At 34.3% G+C, this 17913-nt stretch overlaps 1 protein-coding gene across 1 annotated transcript; it reads left to right on the top strand.

The window, feature by feature from the left end:
• The first annotated feature begins 5560 nt into the window (after positions 1 to 5560).
• Positions 5561 to 16307, top strand: LOC126655716 (signal peptide peptidase-like 3). The gene is made up of 14 exons (XM_050349981.2): positions 5561 to 5914; positions 6447 to 6605; positions 7055 to 7166; positions 7275 to 7394; positions 8233 to 8390; positions 9449 to 9625; positions 10094 to 10128; positions 10221 to 10377; positions 12145 to 12198; positions 12269 to 12361; positions 12808 to 12950; positions 13516 to 13586; positions 15270 to 15353; positions 15948 to 16307. The coding sequence occupies exons 1-14, from the start codon at positions 5780 to 5782 to the stop codon at positions 16037 to 16039; spliced, it is 1590 nt and encodes a 529-aa protein (XP_050205938.1). The 5' UTR covers positions 5561 to 5779; the 3' UTR covers positions 16040 to 16307.
• Positions 16308 to 17913: the final 1606 nt, after the last annotated feature.

The following is a 17913-nucleotide window of genomic DNA, read 5'->3' as shown; positions in this document are numbered from 1 at the left end:
AAAATATATGTGCAGCTAAAAATGTGGAAATAAATATCAAAACCTATGATGAGTGTCATTAGATCACGGTAATTCATGGAGATACTTTACAAATCAAGAATTTTATCATGACCCATTCGATGAGGCTAGCTATATTCGATCAGTTTAGCCCTTTGAAATTGATTTCGGTTGCTGATACTCGATTTGCTTCTATTGTTGTGATGTTTAAAAGAATTAGACTTATTAAACACACTTTTGAAGTACTAGTTTTGAGTGATTAATGGACAAAATATTGGGATGATGATCAAGGCAAAACAAGATTTGTTCGAGACACAGTGTTGGATGATAGTTGGTGGGAGAAACTTAATTACATTCTTACTTTTACTGGACCAATCTATGAGATGATTCAAATATGTGGCACCAATAAACCATGTCTTCATTTGGTATATGAGATGTGGGATTCAATGATCAAAAAGGTAAAACATGCGATTTACGAGCATGAAAAAATTTGAGCAACTGATTTTTCTCCTTTCTATTATCACGACCCAAAAATATTGAGCCGCAACCGGCGCTAGGGAACGGGAGTGGTAGCTCCGGAACCCGTAGCAAGCCTTAAAATCACAATTAATTTTTCGCAAATAATATAAACAAACAGCGTAACACAACAGAAGCAAATATATAACATATAAAAACATTTACACTAACTGTTCTGTTAACCTCGCGGGCTCTACTTACCGTACCCTGTACGAACTGGCCTCGCGGTACTATATACATCAGTTAGTGTCTCAAGACATCACACCGGCATCTGGGGCCGTGGATCATATACTAAACACGTAGCCTATCAAAATGCATATAAAACAATGACAGCAGTTAATATATACAATCAAAATGAACTGCTGTCTAGGCTACTATACTATCGACAAAGGACCACTACTGCAGCATTCACAGAAGTCAGAAACTAACATATACAGCTGACTTCTGGACTTCAAAATTGGCCTCTAGCTAAGTCCACAAGCTAAGCACCTGAAAGACATCAAAGGTGAGGGGTCAGTATTTGGGAAAATACTGAGTGAGTGTGCATTTACTAACGGTATTATCATAAAAACATAGCATCACATTTCAAGAAACAATAATATAAAACATATAAACATGTATTTGATCCGTACGAAACTAATATCCGAGCATGCGACACATTTCTCGAATAATCATTATCATTCAACCCAATCATAAATATCAATCGCGAGTCTAACTCGCTAGTGGCCCAGCCACTAGATATGGGGACTCCAGACTACACCGTAGCCGAGTACTCACTCGTATCAAAAACCCAATCGTAAATATCAATCGCGAGTCTAACTCGCTGGTGGCCCAGCTACGTAAATTTCATAATCATCATCAGCTCCCAGCTGTGTCAAGTCATTTCTCAAATGCAAACGTACTAGACTGACTCGATACTGGTGATCACACAGCCTATTGACACCCAATAGGTAGCTAGTTTCATCGGATCGCATACTAGTTCTTGTATGTAGAAATTAAATAAACATATAACATTCAATCAAATTATATAACATGCGATGCGTAAAAACAGTATACATATTTATATAAAGTAACTTTATATATAATACACGAAAGTAAAATGCAACTCACTGTGACCGCTATCCAAGTAATGATGTGGTCGATCTGATAGTACACTCTCGCTAGTCCGCGTCTACTGACCCCACTATTCGCTGACACGTCTGACAAATTGTTTAATGATTAGACGTGCACTTTATACTTTAATACGTATAATACTTTCATAATTTAAGTATTGGTTTCATTCTTAGTATTATTCTCGTATTCAGAAATTCTTAGTCGTATCCACGACTTACCAAATACTACTCCTTGTATTCGAGAGTTATATAATTCCCTTAACATTTTACATTATCGTTACTCGCGTAAAACGTCGAGCTAAGTCTATTTTAGTCCCTCGGACAAAAAGTCCGTTTTAGTCCCTCATGGAATGCGCGTCTGCACAAGGTGGTGTGCGTTCGCACACCGTGGGTGTGCGTCCGCACACCGGTGTGCGTTCGCACACCTTGGGTGTGCGTTCGCACACCACGTGCGATCCGCACGCAGCCCCCGGAAACTTCGTTTCCGGGCTTCCCGTCGTGCTATCACTCGCCCTACACGTATAAAACCTTATTTCCTTCAAAACCCGTAACTTCGTTTTTCCAAAAACGTTAAAAACGATCCAAAATCATTAAATTCTTAATTATAACTAAAACGGCTATATATTCGAATTTTCCACCAAATACCGAGATATTTACCTTAAAACGAAGCTTAATATCGATAGAGAATTCGATTTTGAAGAAATTGCCGCTTGAATCACTTGAATTGGACGTCGAACGGCGAAACGACGTAATCGACGATATATCTCTCGCTCTCTCTGGAAGTCTCTCTTCCCTTCTCTGATTCAATTTCTTTCCTTATATATATATCTTGGCTAAAGTGCCACTTTGATCCTTGTTCTTTTTGTTTGTTATCATTTATCTTTTAAACTTTTCTTTCCTACGATTTAGTCCATAACTAAATCGATAAACTCTTTTATTATAACTTATACGTATTATTTATATCCGATAAATAATACAAAACTCGATATTAACACTTTCCCGTCAAAATCCAATATTTCTATTTTCGACACAAAGTGGCTAAATTACCACTTTGGTCCCTCTACTTTATTTTGGACTTTTCTTAATATTTTTCCTTCTAATTTCAATTCTAACTTTAGAATTGAAATATAACCTTAATTTTTCTCATAAGAAATTTCCCGAAACCGACCTACTTAAAATTTATTTACTGTACTTTTATCAGAAATTCTTCTGATACTGTCACTCTGGCGAATCAAAACTGGACACGTGGTCCAATTAGCTAATTAAATATTTTGGGGTATTACATCTATGAAGTTGTCCATCAAATTCTTGTTGATTGTTGAGCGAAGAGCAATAATCCACTTCACTGTTTGGCTCATTCTTTGAATCCAAAGTTAGTTATCTAAATCTTTTATTTTATTTTATTTTTCATTATTATTTTTTATCTTATTAATTTTTTCAGTTTAGTTTTTAAAAATGTTATAGTGACAAATGGCTTGAAAAAAGAGAAAATAGAATGCCTCCTTATACGGATGCAGAAGTCTTTGATGAAAGGATTAAGTGCCTTAGAAGAATATTTTCAAGCGAAGAAGTTCGTGCCAAGGCAATTGATGAATCTACTAATTTTTTGCTTAAGAGCGGACCTTTTGGAGATTCAGATTCTATTAGTAGCAAATATAATATGGAACCTAGGAAGTGGTGGGTATGTTATGGTTCAAATGCTCCATTTCTTCAAGGATTCGTTTTTTAAGTTCTTGCACAACTAACTTCTTCGTTTTGCTCTGGAAAAAATTGAAGTACTTATCCTTTTATTAATTCAGTTAGAAGAAATAAATTATATCCAAAGCGTGCTGGAGATTTAGTTTTTATTCACCATAATCTTCATCTTTTGTCAAGAAATTCTGCCCAGTACCTTGATGAGCGAACAAAAATATGAGATGTTGGTGGCAATAAATTTGGAAGTATGGAAGATATTAGTGTCCTTAAATTCGCTAATCTCTCTTTAGATGAGCTAGAATTAGAAGGAGTGTTATTTAATGGCGATCCGAATTACAATAATAAAAAGAAATAACAATGATGTTGAAGGAATAACATTTAGCTACATCTCTATTTTTTTTGGTAGACTTGCAATATTTGTTTTTCAATGTTGATGTTACATTTTTAATTGAATTATTAATTTATGGAATATTTTATGAGGAGAATTTTTTTATATGAGTATTCTATTAATATTTTAGTATTTTAATTTTTTATAATTTACCTTATATAAATATAGTTATATATAAATATATGAAGAATTATTATATATTTTTAATAATTACACGTTTCCTCCACATTTTGTATACTTCATTTTTTAAAGGGAAAAGGTGCAAAAATGATCCTCATGTATACCCCGTGTCTCTTATTGGCACCTCATGTATTTCGGATCTCAAATATGACCCTAACGTTGTTAAAGAAGTATAAAAAAAACACAAAAAATTAACGGCGTTAAACAGAAATGTGTACGACATTAAACGAAAATGTTAACGGAAGGGTCATTTTTGATACTTTTTCAAGACGTTAGGGTCATTTTTGAGATCCGAAATACATGAGGTGCCAACATGAGACGCAGGCTATACATTAGGGTCATTTTTGCACCTTTTCCTTTTTTTAAAATTTCTGTTTCACCGTGTCGTATCGTGTCCGTATCCCGTTTCCATTTCCTCGCTACCTAGATAGATTCTTTTGGAGATGTTTTAGTTTGCAAGGAATACTAAAAATTCGAGGCAAGGTGTCACCGGAGTGAACCACCTCTCTTCTGCTGTAAATTTGTCATTGGTTCAGTTCGTTTTCAACTCGTGTTCGTTTGTTTAGTCGCTAAACGAATGAGTTCGCAAACGAGCTTGGTAAGTACTAAACGAGCTCGTTCACGAATGAGCTTGATAAGTACTAAGTGAGCTCGTTCACGAGCCCGTTCATTTAGTGGCTAAGCGAACAAACACAAACTCAGCTTGTGTAACCGTTAAACTAACGAACATGAATACGAGCTGAATAAATTAAAGACGATACCTAAAAACGCAGAAAAGAGTGACAGTTTGAGTGAGAGCCAACACATTAGATTTATGGGGTTACTGGTTTTAATTTTAGACTTTTAAATTTTAGTATATCAATTTTACTTTTGGGATTATGAGTTTTTAACTTTTCTTATGCCAAAACTAAGTAGTTTTGATAGAATATGCCAAAACTACGTAGTTTTGATTACTCTATGTAGTTTTGAAGATTATTTAAATAATTATATAAATTAATTTAAATATGATTTAGTTCGTGAACACCTAATCGAGTATATAAACGAGCTTGTTCACGAATTATATAGGAGCTTGTGCACGAACTCTTATTCGAACTCGTTCACGAGTTGAACACCACTATACTATGTTCATGTTCGGCTCATTTATATTAGCAAACATTAAATCAAGTTCGAGTTCGGTTCGTTTAGAATACAAACGAACACGAACCAAGCTCTTATCGAGCCGAACACCGAACTGCTCGCGGGCAGCTCAGTTCGTTTACAATCCTACCGCTGTTGCTGTTGAAGGAGAAGGTTGTTACTTCATCCACCATCATTCGTTGTTGCCGCTAGAGTTGACGACTGCAGTTAGTGGTGATGGTTTGTTGATTCTTCTTTATGGTAATGGTTTTTGATGGTGATGGAAGAGAAAAACAAAAAAAAATGAGGAAGAAGAAGAAAACATAGTTTACAGTCTTTCTTGGCATCGGTATTGTTTTAGGTTGCAAAGAGAAAAAGAAGGAGAAGATTAAAATAAAAAAAAAACACAAAAAATACCTCTACTATTTTCATTTAAAATTGATATAATTTTGAAGTTTTAACATTATAAGGAAATAAATAAAATTTAAAAATAATTTAAGTGTTAACTTAAAAAGCGAAACAAATAAGTGAGGTGTTAGGCTTGTTTTAACCTTGATTAGGATTAGAAATTGAATTCCCTGTCCAACAAAATTATACTAAACAAAAACACTATTCTTATCATTTTCATTCCATACTGTTGGATTGTTCTTAAAATGGTAAAATTGAAATTGGACTAAGGAAGCCACACCCACACGTTCTCTGTCTCTCCCTTTTTGTTTCTCTACGTTTTGTTTTTTTGGCGAATTTGGGGAGAGATTGAGCAAATTGCCGATCAATGGCTTCTTCTTCTTCTTCTTTAATTTTCTTTTCCTTTTTATTTCTAATCTGTCTCTCATTCGCCGCCGCCGATGACGCTTCTCATGACGGCGATTCCCCCAAGTCCCCGGGCTGCGATAATGCTTACAATTTGGTAATTTCTTTTCTCAATTATGACCTGATTTTATTGTAATTGTTGGAGATCCAAAAATGTTGGAATTATTATGTGTTAAATTACGAAAATCTGTACAACATGTTTGATTTAAATGTTATCTAGAGGTGCAGAATTTGTGTAATTCATGTTATGCTTTCAATTGCCTGTTGGTGCTTTCTGTAAGGTTGTGGTAGTGGTGGCGGTTTATGTTGCGATATTAACAGCAGTGCCTTTGTAGTGTATTTACAAAAAAATATGTGCTATTTAGTTATGCAAAAATAAGTTGGTGTTCATCCATTTTACTCAGCCAGCCTTGCTGGGTCTACATGCTTAAAACAAATTAAAATTCCATTTATTACTTGTGAGTATTGAGCATTTGTGAGCAGAGTCAAGATAGTTGAGATGTCTTCGTGACAGGTTTTTTAATTGGTAGAAGTTTTTTTCTGCTACATTCTTGCCGTGCTTCTCATTTTTCGTCAAAAGCTACATGAAACAAATTAACCATAGTATTTTCCTGATTCAAATCTTCCAGGTTAAGGTTATGAACTGGGTGGATGGTGTCGAAGGTGATACTTTTGCTGGGATCACTGCAAGATTTGGGGGTGTATTGCCTTCCGCAGCTAAAGATGGTCTCAGATTACCTGCTGTTTACTCAAATCCTTTAACTGGCTGTTCTACCTCCTCTTCCAAGGTTTTGTTATGTTTCTTCTTTGCTTATCACATACTTGAATCCTTTAAGCTGCTCTTCTCCTTTTCATTTCCTAGTTTTTTTCTTTCTAGTCTGCTTTCTTGTTTCTATTTTTTTTTCCAATTGCAAAATCTTTGGAAGGTCTGAAACTTTGTAGTCGCAGGGCCTTTTGTCAGCTACAAGGCTAGTTATGTACTGCTATGCAAGGCCTTGAAAAATTCACTAAGCAAAGCCTTGAAAAAATTATAAAAACATGTTAAAATTTGGACATATCTAGACTACCTTGAAAGTGCTCAGCATGAACGTAAAACTCATCATACTATTCTAGTGAAAAATGTTCAGATCATGTTTTGAGCTAATGATTGGAAATAATCTTCACTGTATTAGGGGAACACCAAGCTTGTCTTAATATTATGATGGGCACAGACTCACAATTCTTTTCTCTTCTATAGCTTTCTGGTGCCATTGCAATCTCCATGCGTGGTGATTGTGAATTTACTGTGAAGGCAAAAGTTGCACAATCAGGAGGCGCGAAAGCCCTTTTGGTGATAAATAGTGAAGAAGGTTGTAATTTACCATTTAGTTTGCTATGAGAAAAATTATCATTGTGTTTTAGATCTTTCGCTTATCAATTTTTTTTGTCTTTCTGCGTTTTGTGATTTGTTCTTATAGAGCTTGCTGAGATGGGCTGTGGGAAAGAAAATGCTACACTGAATATTTCAATCCCTGTCATGTTGGTTTCAAAGTCGGGAGGTGATTATCTGAACAAGTCGATGGTAGCTGGAAAGAAAGGTGATCCCTTAAGATCTTTTTCTTCCCTTGAGTTCATTACTCTATATTTTATGTTGGATGCAGTCCAGTAATGTCTTTAAAAAGAAGTGAGTGTGTGCTCCTCTAGGTAGATTTATGGATGGAAACTGTTAAAAGGAAGAGGGTAAAAGAATAATCAATGTGCGCGCATACTGACAGTGAGGCGTGCACCTCTTTAATATCACCAGTCCTTTAGCGTTTGAGGTGCTAAGGCTCTTGTGTGCCTTGCACCTTTAGTGACTATTATGTTTGAATGTGAATTAGATTTGGAGATATTGATGCACAAGGGTGATTAAGGATCTCTAGGTAGATTGTATTTGGAAAAATGATCTATTGGTAGGTAGAAAAAAGATGTAACTTCCTCTGATTTTTGTACAAGCAACAAATAGTACATGTTAGAGATAATAAAACTATGATTGGAGACTTACCAAAGCCTTCATGATAGAAATGTCTAGAAATTTGATCCGTGACAACTCCTATTTAGTTAATTACTATATTTGAAGACATGGTAAGACAGACCTTTCTGCTTGTTTGTTCACGCTTTGTCGCTTCAAGTCCGATAGGCAGCTGTGTGCTATGATGTATTAGAGATAATAATACTATTGTTCAAGCCTCACCTAACAACTTGAACTTTTAGGTGGATTGATTGTTTGACAGTAAACATTATGGAATTTAATCAAGAACCATTACTCTTGGTTTTGGTGCATATGAATATTTGTGCCTGTAGTGTGTGTTTGTGTAATATGCGTGTAGGAAATGCTTACACGTGCAGCAAAATTAAAATACAAAATTTCTAATAATAATGCTCTTCTTAATGCAGTGGAAATAATGTTATATGCACCCAATCGTCCCGTTGTGGATTATTCAGTGATATTCATATGGTTGATGGCCGTTGGAACTGTGACCTGTGCTTCACTTTGGTCTGAGTTTACTGCTCCTGAGGAGACTGATGAGCGGTACAATGAATTAACACCAAAGGTGATGCATTATCTTTTCTTTATTATCGTGTTTGTGCTGGACTTCTTAATTAATTGTGTGCCCCCTCCCTTTTCTTTGTGTGCACGTGCATGTTACTCGAGCTTTTTTTCTGGTTTAATATGGCATTATCACCAGCTGGATTTATTCATGGTTTTGAAGGACTAGATTCAGTTCTTGTGAGGTCAAAGATGGGGATTTACTGTTTTTCTTTTTTCATACGTGGGAAATTTCCTCATATAGAAGATTTGTGGGATCTACTCTTCTATGCTCATTTGAAGGGCCAATTTTGGGTATATATGATAAAATTTTTGTATTAAATAGAGGATATAAATTATATATTCTATTAGGTTAAGCTTAATGAAATAATTATTTTTGGATGCAGAGAGCACCTTGTAATTTGTGGAAAGAATTAATTTTAGTCAAATAAGTTCCTAAAATGAATACTGCATGGGTAAAAAAATAGGAAGTTTTGTTGTTTAGGGTGTCAGCTTTAAAGATGATGTGCATGGAGGTGCTACCCTACACTTTAAGAGCCTTAAGCTTTTAGAGCCACGAATATTGCAGCTAAATATTTTTCTTTGGCGAACTGAAGCTTATACAAGTTATTTACTTAGCTACCACTTGGAATTTATGTGCTGAAAGATATACATAAGAATGGAAATATCTGTCTTTTATGAGTTGACATTGGTTTCTTTACTTTGTTTTATGTTTTAAGCTGTGCAAATTTGAACTGGCTTGTACTGCTGATTGGTCTCTATTAAAACTTTTCTATGTTGGTTTTATCATGGAAAGAGAGCTGTTAACCTTTAAGACATTGACGTTGATAATACGTATTTTTCTAAGAAAGTAGATCACTATCTTTTAATCCTTACCTAAGGAATATGCTCATTGATTTTCTTTTCATGATTGGCATTTTTATGTCTCCTTAACTTTCCTTATGTCTATGTTTCTTCTACTTCTTGTTTCTATTCTTTGAGAATTATTTTCCATTATCATTTATGTTTGAATTGTGCTTCACTGGAGGATGCTTGAATATTGTTTCTTCTATAATTTTTCAGGAAACCTCTAGTGCTTCAGAACTCAAAAATGACGAGAAAGAATACCTTGATATTAATGCAATGAGTGCAGTATTTTTTGTCCTAACAGCATCAACTTTTCTGGTTTTACTCTATTTTTTTATGTCAAGTTGGTTTGTTTGGCTGCTGATTATTCTCTTCTGCCTTGGTGGTGTTGAGGTACAAACTATTAAACTCTTTTGGAGGAATTTTCTTAGATAGAATTATGGGTCAATAGTTAGTGTTAGCAAATGAAATGTAGTGTTGCAATTTTTGAAGGTCCAGGGCTACAAAATTGAATCAACCTTATTTTTTTGACCACTGAAATATCAAAAAATAGTGCTGGTGCACAGAAGATTGGTTGATACTGCATGCATAATAGATTTGAAGCACATTATATTCTAATTGCTTCTTGTGAGAATTTGGCACTTGGTGGGATATGGTTAATGCATATTAGGTTGAATGAGCTGCGCAAAAATAATTGAGACAAGCTGGAGTACCAAATTCATGTTAACTGAATCCAAATAGTTTAGTCTAAGATGTTCCGTTTGATGTATGTTTTACTATTATTAAAGTGGGCAAAAACAAAAACAAGTTATTCTGAAATAATTCCTCAATTGCTTATTGAACTAAATTTCTGTTTCACAGGGAATGCATAATTGTATAGTTACTTTGATTACAAGGTAAATTGAGCTGCATTTCGTATGGTTCTATATCAACTTGTAGCTCTTTGATATACTTTTCATTCACGTTTCCATTTCTTATTATTGGGCAGAAAGTGCAAAAGTTGTGCGCAAAAGAAAGTCAACTTACCTGTTCTGGGAGAAATTTCTGTTCTTTCGCTTGTTGTATTATTTTGTTGTCTGGCATTTGCTATATTTTGGATTGTCAATCGCCGGTCCTCATATTCTTGGATTGGACAAGATATTCTTGTAAGTTTCTCTTTTGAGCACATGAGAATAAGTTAGTCTTTGACGCTTTTTTTTTCCCCTTATAATTTTAAGGGTTAATTACATATAAAATCATGACCTTTGTACCAAGTTTCAAAAATAACATTACCTTTAAAACGTGTCAATTATAGACACCACCTTTCTTTTTTTTTTCAATTTCATCATGGGTACATTTTTTGGTGAAATTTTGCTGACTTGGACAGCCGATGGGTCTGCCACGTCAGCAAAAATGCCACTAAAAATCGCCGATGTTATTTTTGAAATAAATTGAAAGGTGGTGTCTGTAATTGACACGTTTCAAAGGTTATGTTATTTTTGAAACTTGGCGCAAAGGTACTGATTTTATATGTAATTAACCCTAATTTTAATGTGTGAACCTCTAACCTCTATTATGAGGGATCACTATTAATTGGTTTGCTGCTAGAAGATTTTTAGGGAGTAGTCTTTTGCAAATAATGGTGCATAATATGCTTATATAGATTTTGTTAGTCATTGTCAAATAACCAATCAAGCCAAAAGGTCAAGCTTTAAGATGAGCCTCCAACTCTGGCTTTATTAACTCTAATACATTCGTGCACGCGAATGCCCATTGAGTTTGAAGTGTCGAGAAGTACATGCCTGCTCTATCTTGTGCTCAAGTATTTAATTAATTGAATGAGGGCTGCTAATGATTGAACTCTATCCCTTTTGATGTACACTGATACCATAACTAATAATCAATCAATCCAAAATTTCAAGCTCTTAAGTGAGGGTCCAACTATGATTTTTTTAACTTTAACAGTTATAATTTTTGTTTGCTCTGATAATTAATTTATGCGGAAACTGTATTAAGGGTACCATCTATGTGTAGTAAGCATCTCTTCAAGCTTTGTTTGGTTTTATGAACCCTGACAGCTGGAGGAAATGTGAAGTTGACAAGAAGATTACCCATTTTATCTATAATGCCTGTTTTAGTTAAACATTCTTGGAAAGCATGCCTGTAAAATGTTTCATTCAATCTTTTTCCAATTCCGAATGTTATTATTTACATAAAGTGAGTTCTGGGATAGACTGGAGATCCTGCTCCTCAGAAGAGTGGGACAGTGGGACTTCAACATCGCTTGCTTGGAGGTTAAATATGAAGCGATGGTACCTTGCGTAGATACATCGGCTAGCTAGGCTTCCGGTATATTATTGTGTGATGCCGTACAACATTGTTTGGAAATGAAAAGAAACATTCATAGGAACCTTCGAGAAAAAAGAAATTAGGAAGAAAAAAATTAAAAACTAAGTTTTAACTCTTATTTCCTAAAGCCTGGCTTTAAATAAGGATCAAATTAGTGGCTAGTCTTTAATATTGAAATAGTTGAATAGAAAAAAAAATACTGACAACACTACAAAGTAAATTAAGGTGAAATGAAAAAGAAAACCTAATGATGCTTACAGGATAGTATTTTTAGTTATGGCTAAGTAATTCATGTTGAAGTAATTGTGCCTACAATATTATTTCGGTGGTCCATAATTGCTGTCTTAGTACCTTTGTTACAATCTGGTTATACAATGCATGAAAACTGACTGCAGTAAAAGAGTAACAAATGGGAAAATATGGCATATCCCTTGTGTAATATGCTGTATCCCTTTTGTACTTAGTAAATGGAGGTCTGTTGCAGTGTGGTGCAAATATAACTTGTTGAAGTTCAGAAAACAGTTTTTAAATGAGTTGCACTCTCCTCTGTTTCCTTTGCTAATTAATGACTTTCTCGTTGTCAGGGTATCTGCTTGATGATTACTGTCTTGCAGGTGGCACGATTGCCTAATATTAAGGTACTCAACTTGTATATTGATCTTGCATTTCATGTAGCTTTCTTTCCCTAATGCTGGTTTTACGATGTAGGTTGCCGCTGTACTTCTCTGCTGCGCATTTGTTTATGACATCTTTTGGGTTTTCCTATCCCCAATAATATTCCACCAGAGTGTTATGATTGCTGTAAGTAGTAGTCTCTTGTTTGATATTCCATCTTGGCATCTGTTCATGAGTCCAACATTGGCACACCAAAGCTTTTCCAACCATGCAAATAATAATAATAATATGTATTGCTTTACCATTTGGAGGATCATGTCTAAGAAACCTTGACATAAATTTGACAAAATAAATGCACAGTATAGGCATGTGCGAAAAATTTGCATAATAAATTAATTTTTTGACTGATATTGTGGTAATTTATTGATGATCTACTTGAATATCTAATTTCAGTAATTGTTGTTGCTCTATTGTTCACATCAAGTTCCCAAACTATTCAACCTGCTTTTTGATTCTTGAGCCTGCTTCTTCCTCATTTCAACTTCTTAACCCTTTTAAAAAGCTCTATTATATGAAAAATTGTTCTTATATCTATGCCTATGGAATGTTGATCAGTACTTTTTTTGTTATAGGTTGCTCGAGGTGATAACAGTGGTGGGGAATCTATTCCCATGCTTTTGAGATTTCCTCGATTTGCTGATCCTTGGGGCGGTTATGACATGATTGGATTTGGGGACATTCTTTTTCCTGGTTTGCTTTTATCATTTGCACGGAGGTACTGTTTTAAAAGTTTACTCGCTCCTATTAATAAACTGTTCATGCTAAATCTGTGTGAAATGGATTTTATTTTGTTTTATATAGTTCGGACTAATTATTCTTCCCTCCATTTCTTGCTGTTTTTTTATTCCTTTTGGGCTGGGTTTTTGTGTCGGATCTGCTCTTCCATTATTCAATTTGATATTTATTATTTTGGCGGTAGTTAGAGATGTAGGTCAGTTTATAGTACAATTAAAACAGATTTTCAGAAGAAGACCTTAGGGAATAGTATAAGCAACAAATAGTTTCAGTGAAATTTCCGACTTCAGGGAGAGTATCAATCTACATTTATGCTGAACTTGCCAAGCTTACATATGTCATATAGAAATTCCCTTAATTAAGTCTTACCATTATGTGGTCTGTTTCTTTGCTAAAATGGGTTAAGAAGACGTTTATATTTTTATGATGGGGATTTTCAGAGGGGAATTTATATCTTCTAGATCTTATGTTACAAAGAGGAGGTGCAGAATAGACTGCCGTGTCTATTTGGTTTTGATTTTAACTTTTCTGTTTGGTCGTATCAGATATGACAAAACAAACAAGAAGAGCTTGTGCAGTGGATATTTTCTTTGGCTAACAGTTGGCTATGGACTCGGTGAGAATTATTGTTTGTGTTCCTATCTTATTTGAATTGTATTTATGGGGAAGTTTCTTTTTAACTGCAAAATTCTGTTATCCTGGCATGTTTGTGATGTGGTTTTATTAAGAATGTATGCTATATTGCTACTAACCTGCATACAGCCTCAAAGCATAGGACCTCTTTTGCACTCTGCAGGGAGAAGCATCATAAGTCGACCTTCCCTCAACTTTCTTATATGCTGAGACTAACCTAACAAAAGAGAAGAAAAAACTTGACCTAAAATTAGTTCTATCCCAGGGACTCCCATCATTAATACAGTAACTTCAATGAGCACAGCTATATGCTTCGTAATTAGCATTAGGATGTCTTATTTTGAAGTATTTCTGTAGCCCTTAAAGCCTCCAAATAAAAGAAAATAGCAACCTATATCAGTCATAATGTGAGTCACCTATGGACATAGAGTACTATTGATTAAATAATTAAAGGGAAAATTCATTCGTAGCCTTTCAGCGACCAACCCAATTATAGAAAGAAAGTCTCCACTCCTTTAGCAAGGATATGGAAGCAACAGAGATACGATACTGAAAACACGAGTGTTGTTGGTTTCTCTTTAGTGGGTAAAGGTCCATTATAATGATGGGATGGATTTATAAACTCTTGTTTTGCGTTGTGTGTCATGTCAAAATTATTGTTTCCTATTTAGGAGTCATTACAAAAACCTTTTTATTATTATTATTCTCTCTTTGTAGCAGTCTTTACATAAACCGGTTTTAGATGGAGGACAAAAAGATCTTCAACATCATCACTACTGCACAATAACCTGTGTATATTGATAAAGCAGCTCTTAAATGCATTCTGCCATCCAAGATAGTATCGGAAATGTTAATGTGCATCTTTATCATGCATTCTTATTTCCATGTCATGGTTGTGACTTTGAATTGATTGTGAAGTGGCACTTCTATATAATGGATGTATTACAGATTGTGCAATTTCTGCAGTAGCTGTTACTATAGAGTTAAAAGCAGCCTTTCCTTTGGACCTTCCACTCTTTCTGCCTTTCCTCATTTCCAGTTAGCAAGATCTCATGGATTCAGTCCCTGGTCGTTCCTTACTATAACCTTGAATGACTTGGCTTAACGATAGTGTTCTTAATTTTTATTAAGAGTTCTCGGAGAAGCCAATTAGGAACACGAGAATTTTCCCATCCGCTTAGGCATTTTAACTTTATTTTTCTTTTTCTTCACCTATAAATTTATTAGATGTAGAATATTATGATGAATGATGATGTTCAAGTAAGTTGCATGGATTTACAAATTCCAGAGTCAAGTTTTCTAGAACTTTGCCTCAGTTGTCTTATGGAAATTACTGCTGAGGAAAAACTCATCAAATTATCTTGTGTTCGGCTCACTTAGGTAAATAAGTTGATAAAATAATGTTTTCTTTCACGAATTTGGACATTATTCTTGAATTAAAAGGCATTGTACTATACCCGCTAGTTTACCGACTGATGTTCGCCACCAGGGACAGTCATTTTACCTTTTTTCGTTCTTTTCTTTGCGAGACCTTTTCATATCTAACTATGAATAGGAAATAGTACTTTTAGGTTCAATAATGGTGATTCTTGGATGTATTGCTTTGTAATCAGCTGCTATATTTTAGTCTCCTAATGGTACTTAGTGTTGAATTTTTTTATCGCAGGTCTTCTTCTCACATATCTAGGTTTATACCTGATGGATGGACATGGTCAACCTGCACTTCTCTATCTTGTTCCTTGTACCCTAGGTAATGAATTGGCTGATTGCATTTACTTTTAAACATACCTTGGTTGGGCTTTATATAAATAGAATTGGAGCTAAATATGGGAGTTGAATTATGTGGGTAGTAAAATGATTAAAATAGAAATTTACTGAATTAGTATGAGTGAAAATTTAATTTTTTTAAAGAAGTGGCAAGTTCTTTTTTGTGTTTTACTATTGATAAGGCTAATTTTCTTGTTAAAAGCTCCCTATCCGAGAGAGCCTATTAAAGAAAGTCACTTAATAGTCACAGATGGGATGATGGTTCTGGTGACAGGTACTAGTTGATTTGATAGTTATGGCCGTAGGGGTTTGGTTTAGTGAATGATTTGGTTTAAATGGGAAATCGTCGGTGGCTGCAACGACGGTTGCAGTGGATGCTGGTTTTGACAGTAATGGTAGTCTTAAAGTCAATGGTGCATATAATCTATTAAATTTAATTTGTTTACTTTCTTTATTTAGTAAATTTCATATAAAAAGGCTGACCTGAAAGCAAGAATTGTTTCAAGGGCACAGTTTGTAAATTTAAAGTGGTTAATGTGGTCATCACCTTATTGCTCATCTGTAATTTTATTATTAGGAGTTTGTGTCGTACTGGGTTTGGTGAGAGGAGAGTTAAAAGACCTCTGGAGTTTTGGCACTGACACTTCCTCAACAAGAGAGGAAGCTTGAAGTCTATAAACCGAGTAATTCAGACATAGATTCAGGAGAATCGCCGTCGCTTCACAAAGTTTTGCGCTGTAAAGTGGTTCGAGTTATAATGAAAATACCGGAGCCAATGCGATGCAATGGACACTTGGTGATTGCTGTAAGTCTAATTTTAACATTCTTGCCAAATGTATATTATCTGTTATTATTAAACCCAAGTCAACTCCTGCAGCTGCATTGTTACTTATATTCTAATTTCTTTGGAAATTTGACCATCATGTTTATTTTCGCCGTTTTTTGTTTCGCTTTTTGTGTGTGTGTGATGACTGTAATTATCCTTTCATGTATATACATCTTTTTACTGAATGTGTAAAATCTTATGATAAGTGCTTGCTTTCACTTGCTATATAAGCGAAGTAAATTAGGTTATGCTTGCTTGATTGCTGCAAACAAGTCGTTTCATGACGACATTATAATTAGTTGAGGATTAACACCATTTTTTTTGGATATTAATAAAAACATGAGATCAATTTCTTAAATTATTTTGTTTTCATTGTTAATTAGTAAGCTTCAGTCAGGATGATCTCGACAAACGTCTCGCCTGTCTCTCTCTCACAACCAACTCAAACCTTAGAAAGAAACAAGCCACCGCCCGCACAAGCAAGGGAAGGTGATTTTGGCGATTTATTTGGCCAAATTCACCTCCTCGCTCTCTAATTTTCTACTGTATTAGTACTAAGTATATGGTTTTTAACATAAAATTTAGATATAGTTGGGTTTTTTTTTTCAGCCTTCCTTTGGCTTCATTCATTCTATATGAGTTCTATTCGTTCTTCAGATTTATCATCTTAGATGATCAAAGTTGTTTTATTTTTACGGAAACCAGTGAAGCATAGTTAAAGTGGAGTAAGGAAAAGATGGATCTGTCTAAATATGAATCAGTGCCAGAAAATTATCAACGAATTCTTCCTGTTTAGTGTCGTCTTCAAAATTTTGTTTTTAAATCTTTCGTTTTTTTAGTAGATTAATTTTTTTTTGTTTCAATTGATTTACACTGTACTTTTATTTTAATATAACTTGTCCCGGTTAAAAAAAAAAGCTTCAGTCAGGATTTAATCACCATATGTAAAGCATAAAACTTTAAAATTAAAATCTATGTAACGGAAAATTACATATCTTATTTTTTTTATATAAAGTGTCTTACCTTTGGCTTTGAGATACATTAGATGGTGTTAGACACATTAGAGTTGTCCTCTCATATCTGTTTGGCAAGTTGGAAAAATGTACCATGAAACGGGCGAGTATTCAACAATTTCCAGCATCTTAAAGACTGATTGAGATGCATGTTCAAATTTTAAAGTGCAAGCATAACTAAATGAAGAACTAATTGGCAATTAAAATGTAGTCAAGTGCAAGCTTACCCAAAATTAATGTAGCTATCAACTAGGAAATATCATGAGACTTATCTAGCTGTCTGTATGATGCCCTCTAAATTCTATTATATGAAATTGAATAATCATATAATAGCAAATACGTTATGTAGGTGTAACCTAGTAGTAAGAGTGTTGGATTCTTATTTGAAAATTTCATATTCCAACCTAAAATACTAACATCAAATGCTCAAAAAATATGGCAGAATTACACCACTAGTATCTAAATCTTTCGTAATATGCTAGTTTAGTATCTAAACTCTAATTTTTGTGTTTCAACTTCTAAAAGATTATATTAAATGAGTAATTTTTACACATTTTTCGATCGCCAATAATTTTCAAATCTACTATTTTTATTCCATATATGTATATATATCGGTCAATAATTATTTTGTTTGTTAATATGACATAATAATTTAAGTAAAACGGAACTTATATTTTGATCTCAGATCTAAAGTTCATTATTCT

This window comes from Mercurialis annua, linkage group LG7, assembly GCF_937616625.2.
Source record: "Mercurialis annua linkage group LG7, ddMerAnnu1.2, whole genome shotgun sequence".
Taxonomy (NCBI): domain Eukaryota; kingdom Viridiplantae; phylum Streptophyta; class Magnoliopsida; order Malpighiales; family Euphorbiaceae; genus Mercurialis; species Mercurialis annua.
The sequence above is the reverse complement of the archived record's forward strand: the minus strand, read 5'-3'. Positions and strand labels throughout refer to the sequence as shown.

Coding starts and splice junctions, on each gene's coding strand:
- LOC126655716 (XM_050349981.2), top strand. CDS start 5,780: ATGGCTTCTTCTTCTTCTTCTTTAATTTTCTTTTCCTTTTTATTTCTA. Junction 12,362..12,807: donor ACCAGAGTGTTATGATTGCT/GTAAGTAGTAGT, acceptor TTTTTGTTATAG/GTTGCTCGAGGTGATAACAG. Junction 12,951..13,515: donor CTTTTATCATTTGCACGGAG/GTACTGTTTTAA, acceptor TGGTCGTATCAG/ATATGACAAAACAAACAAGA.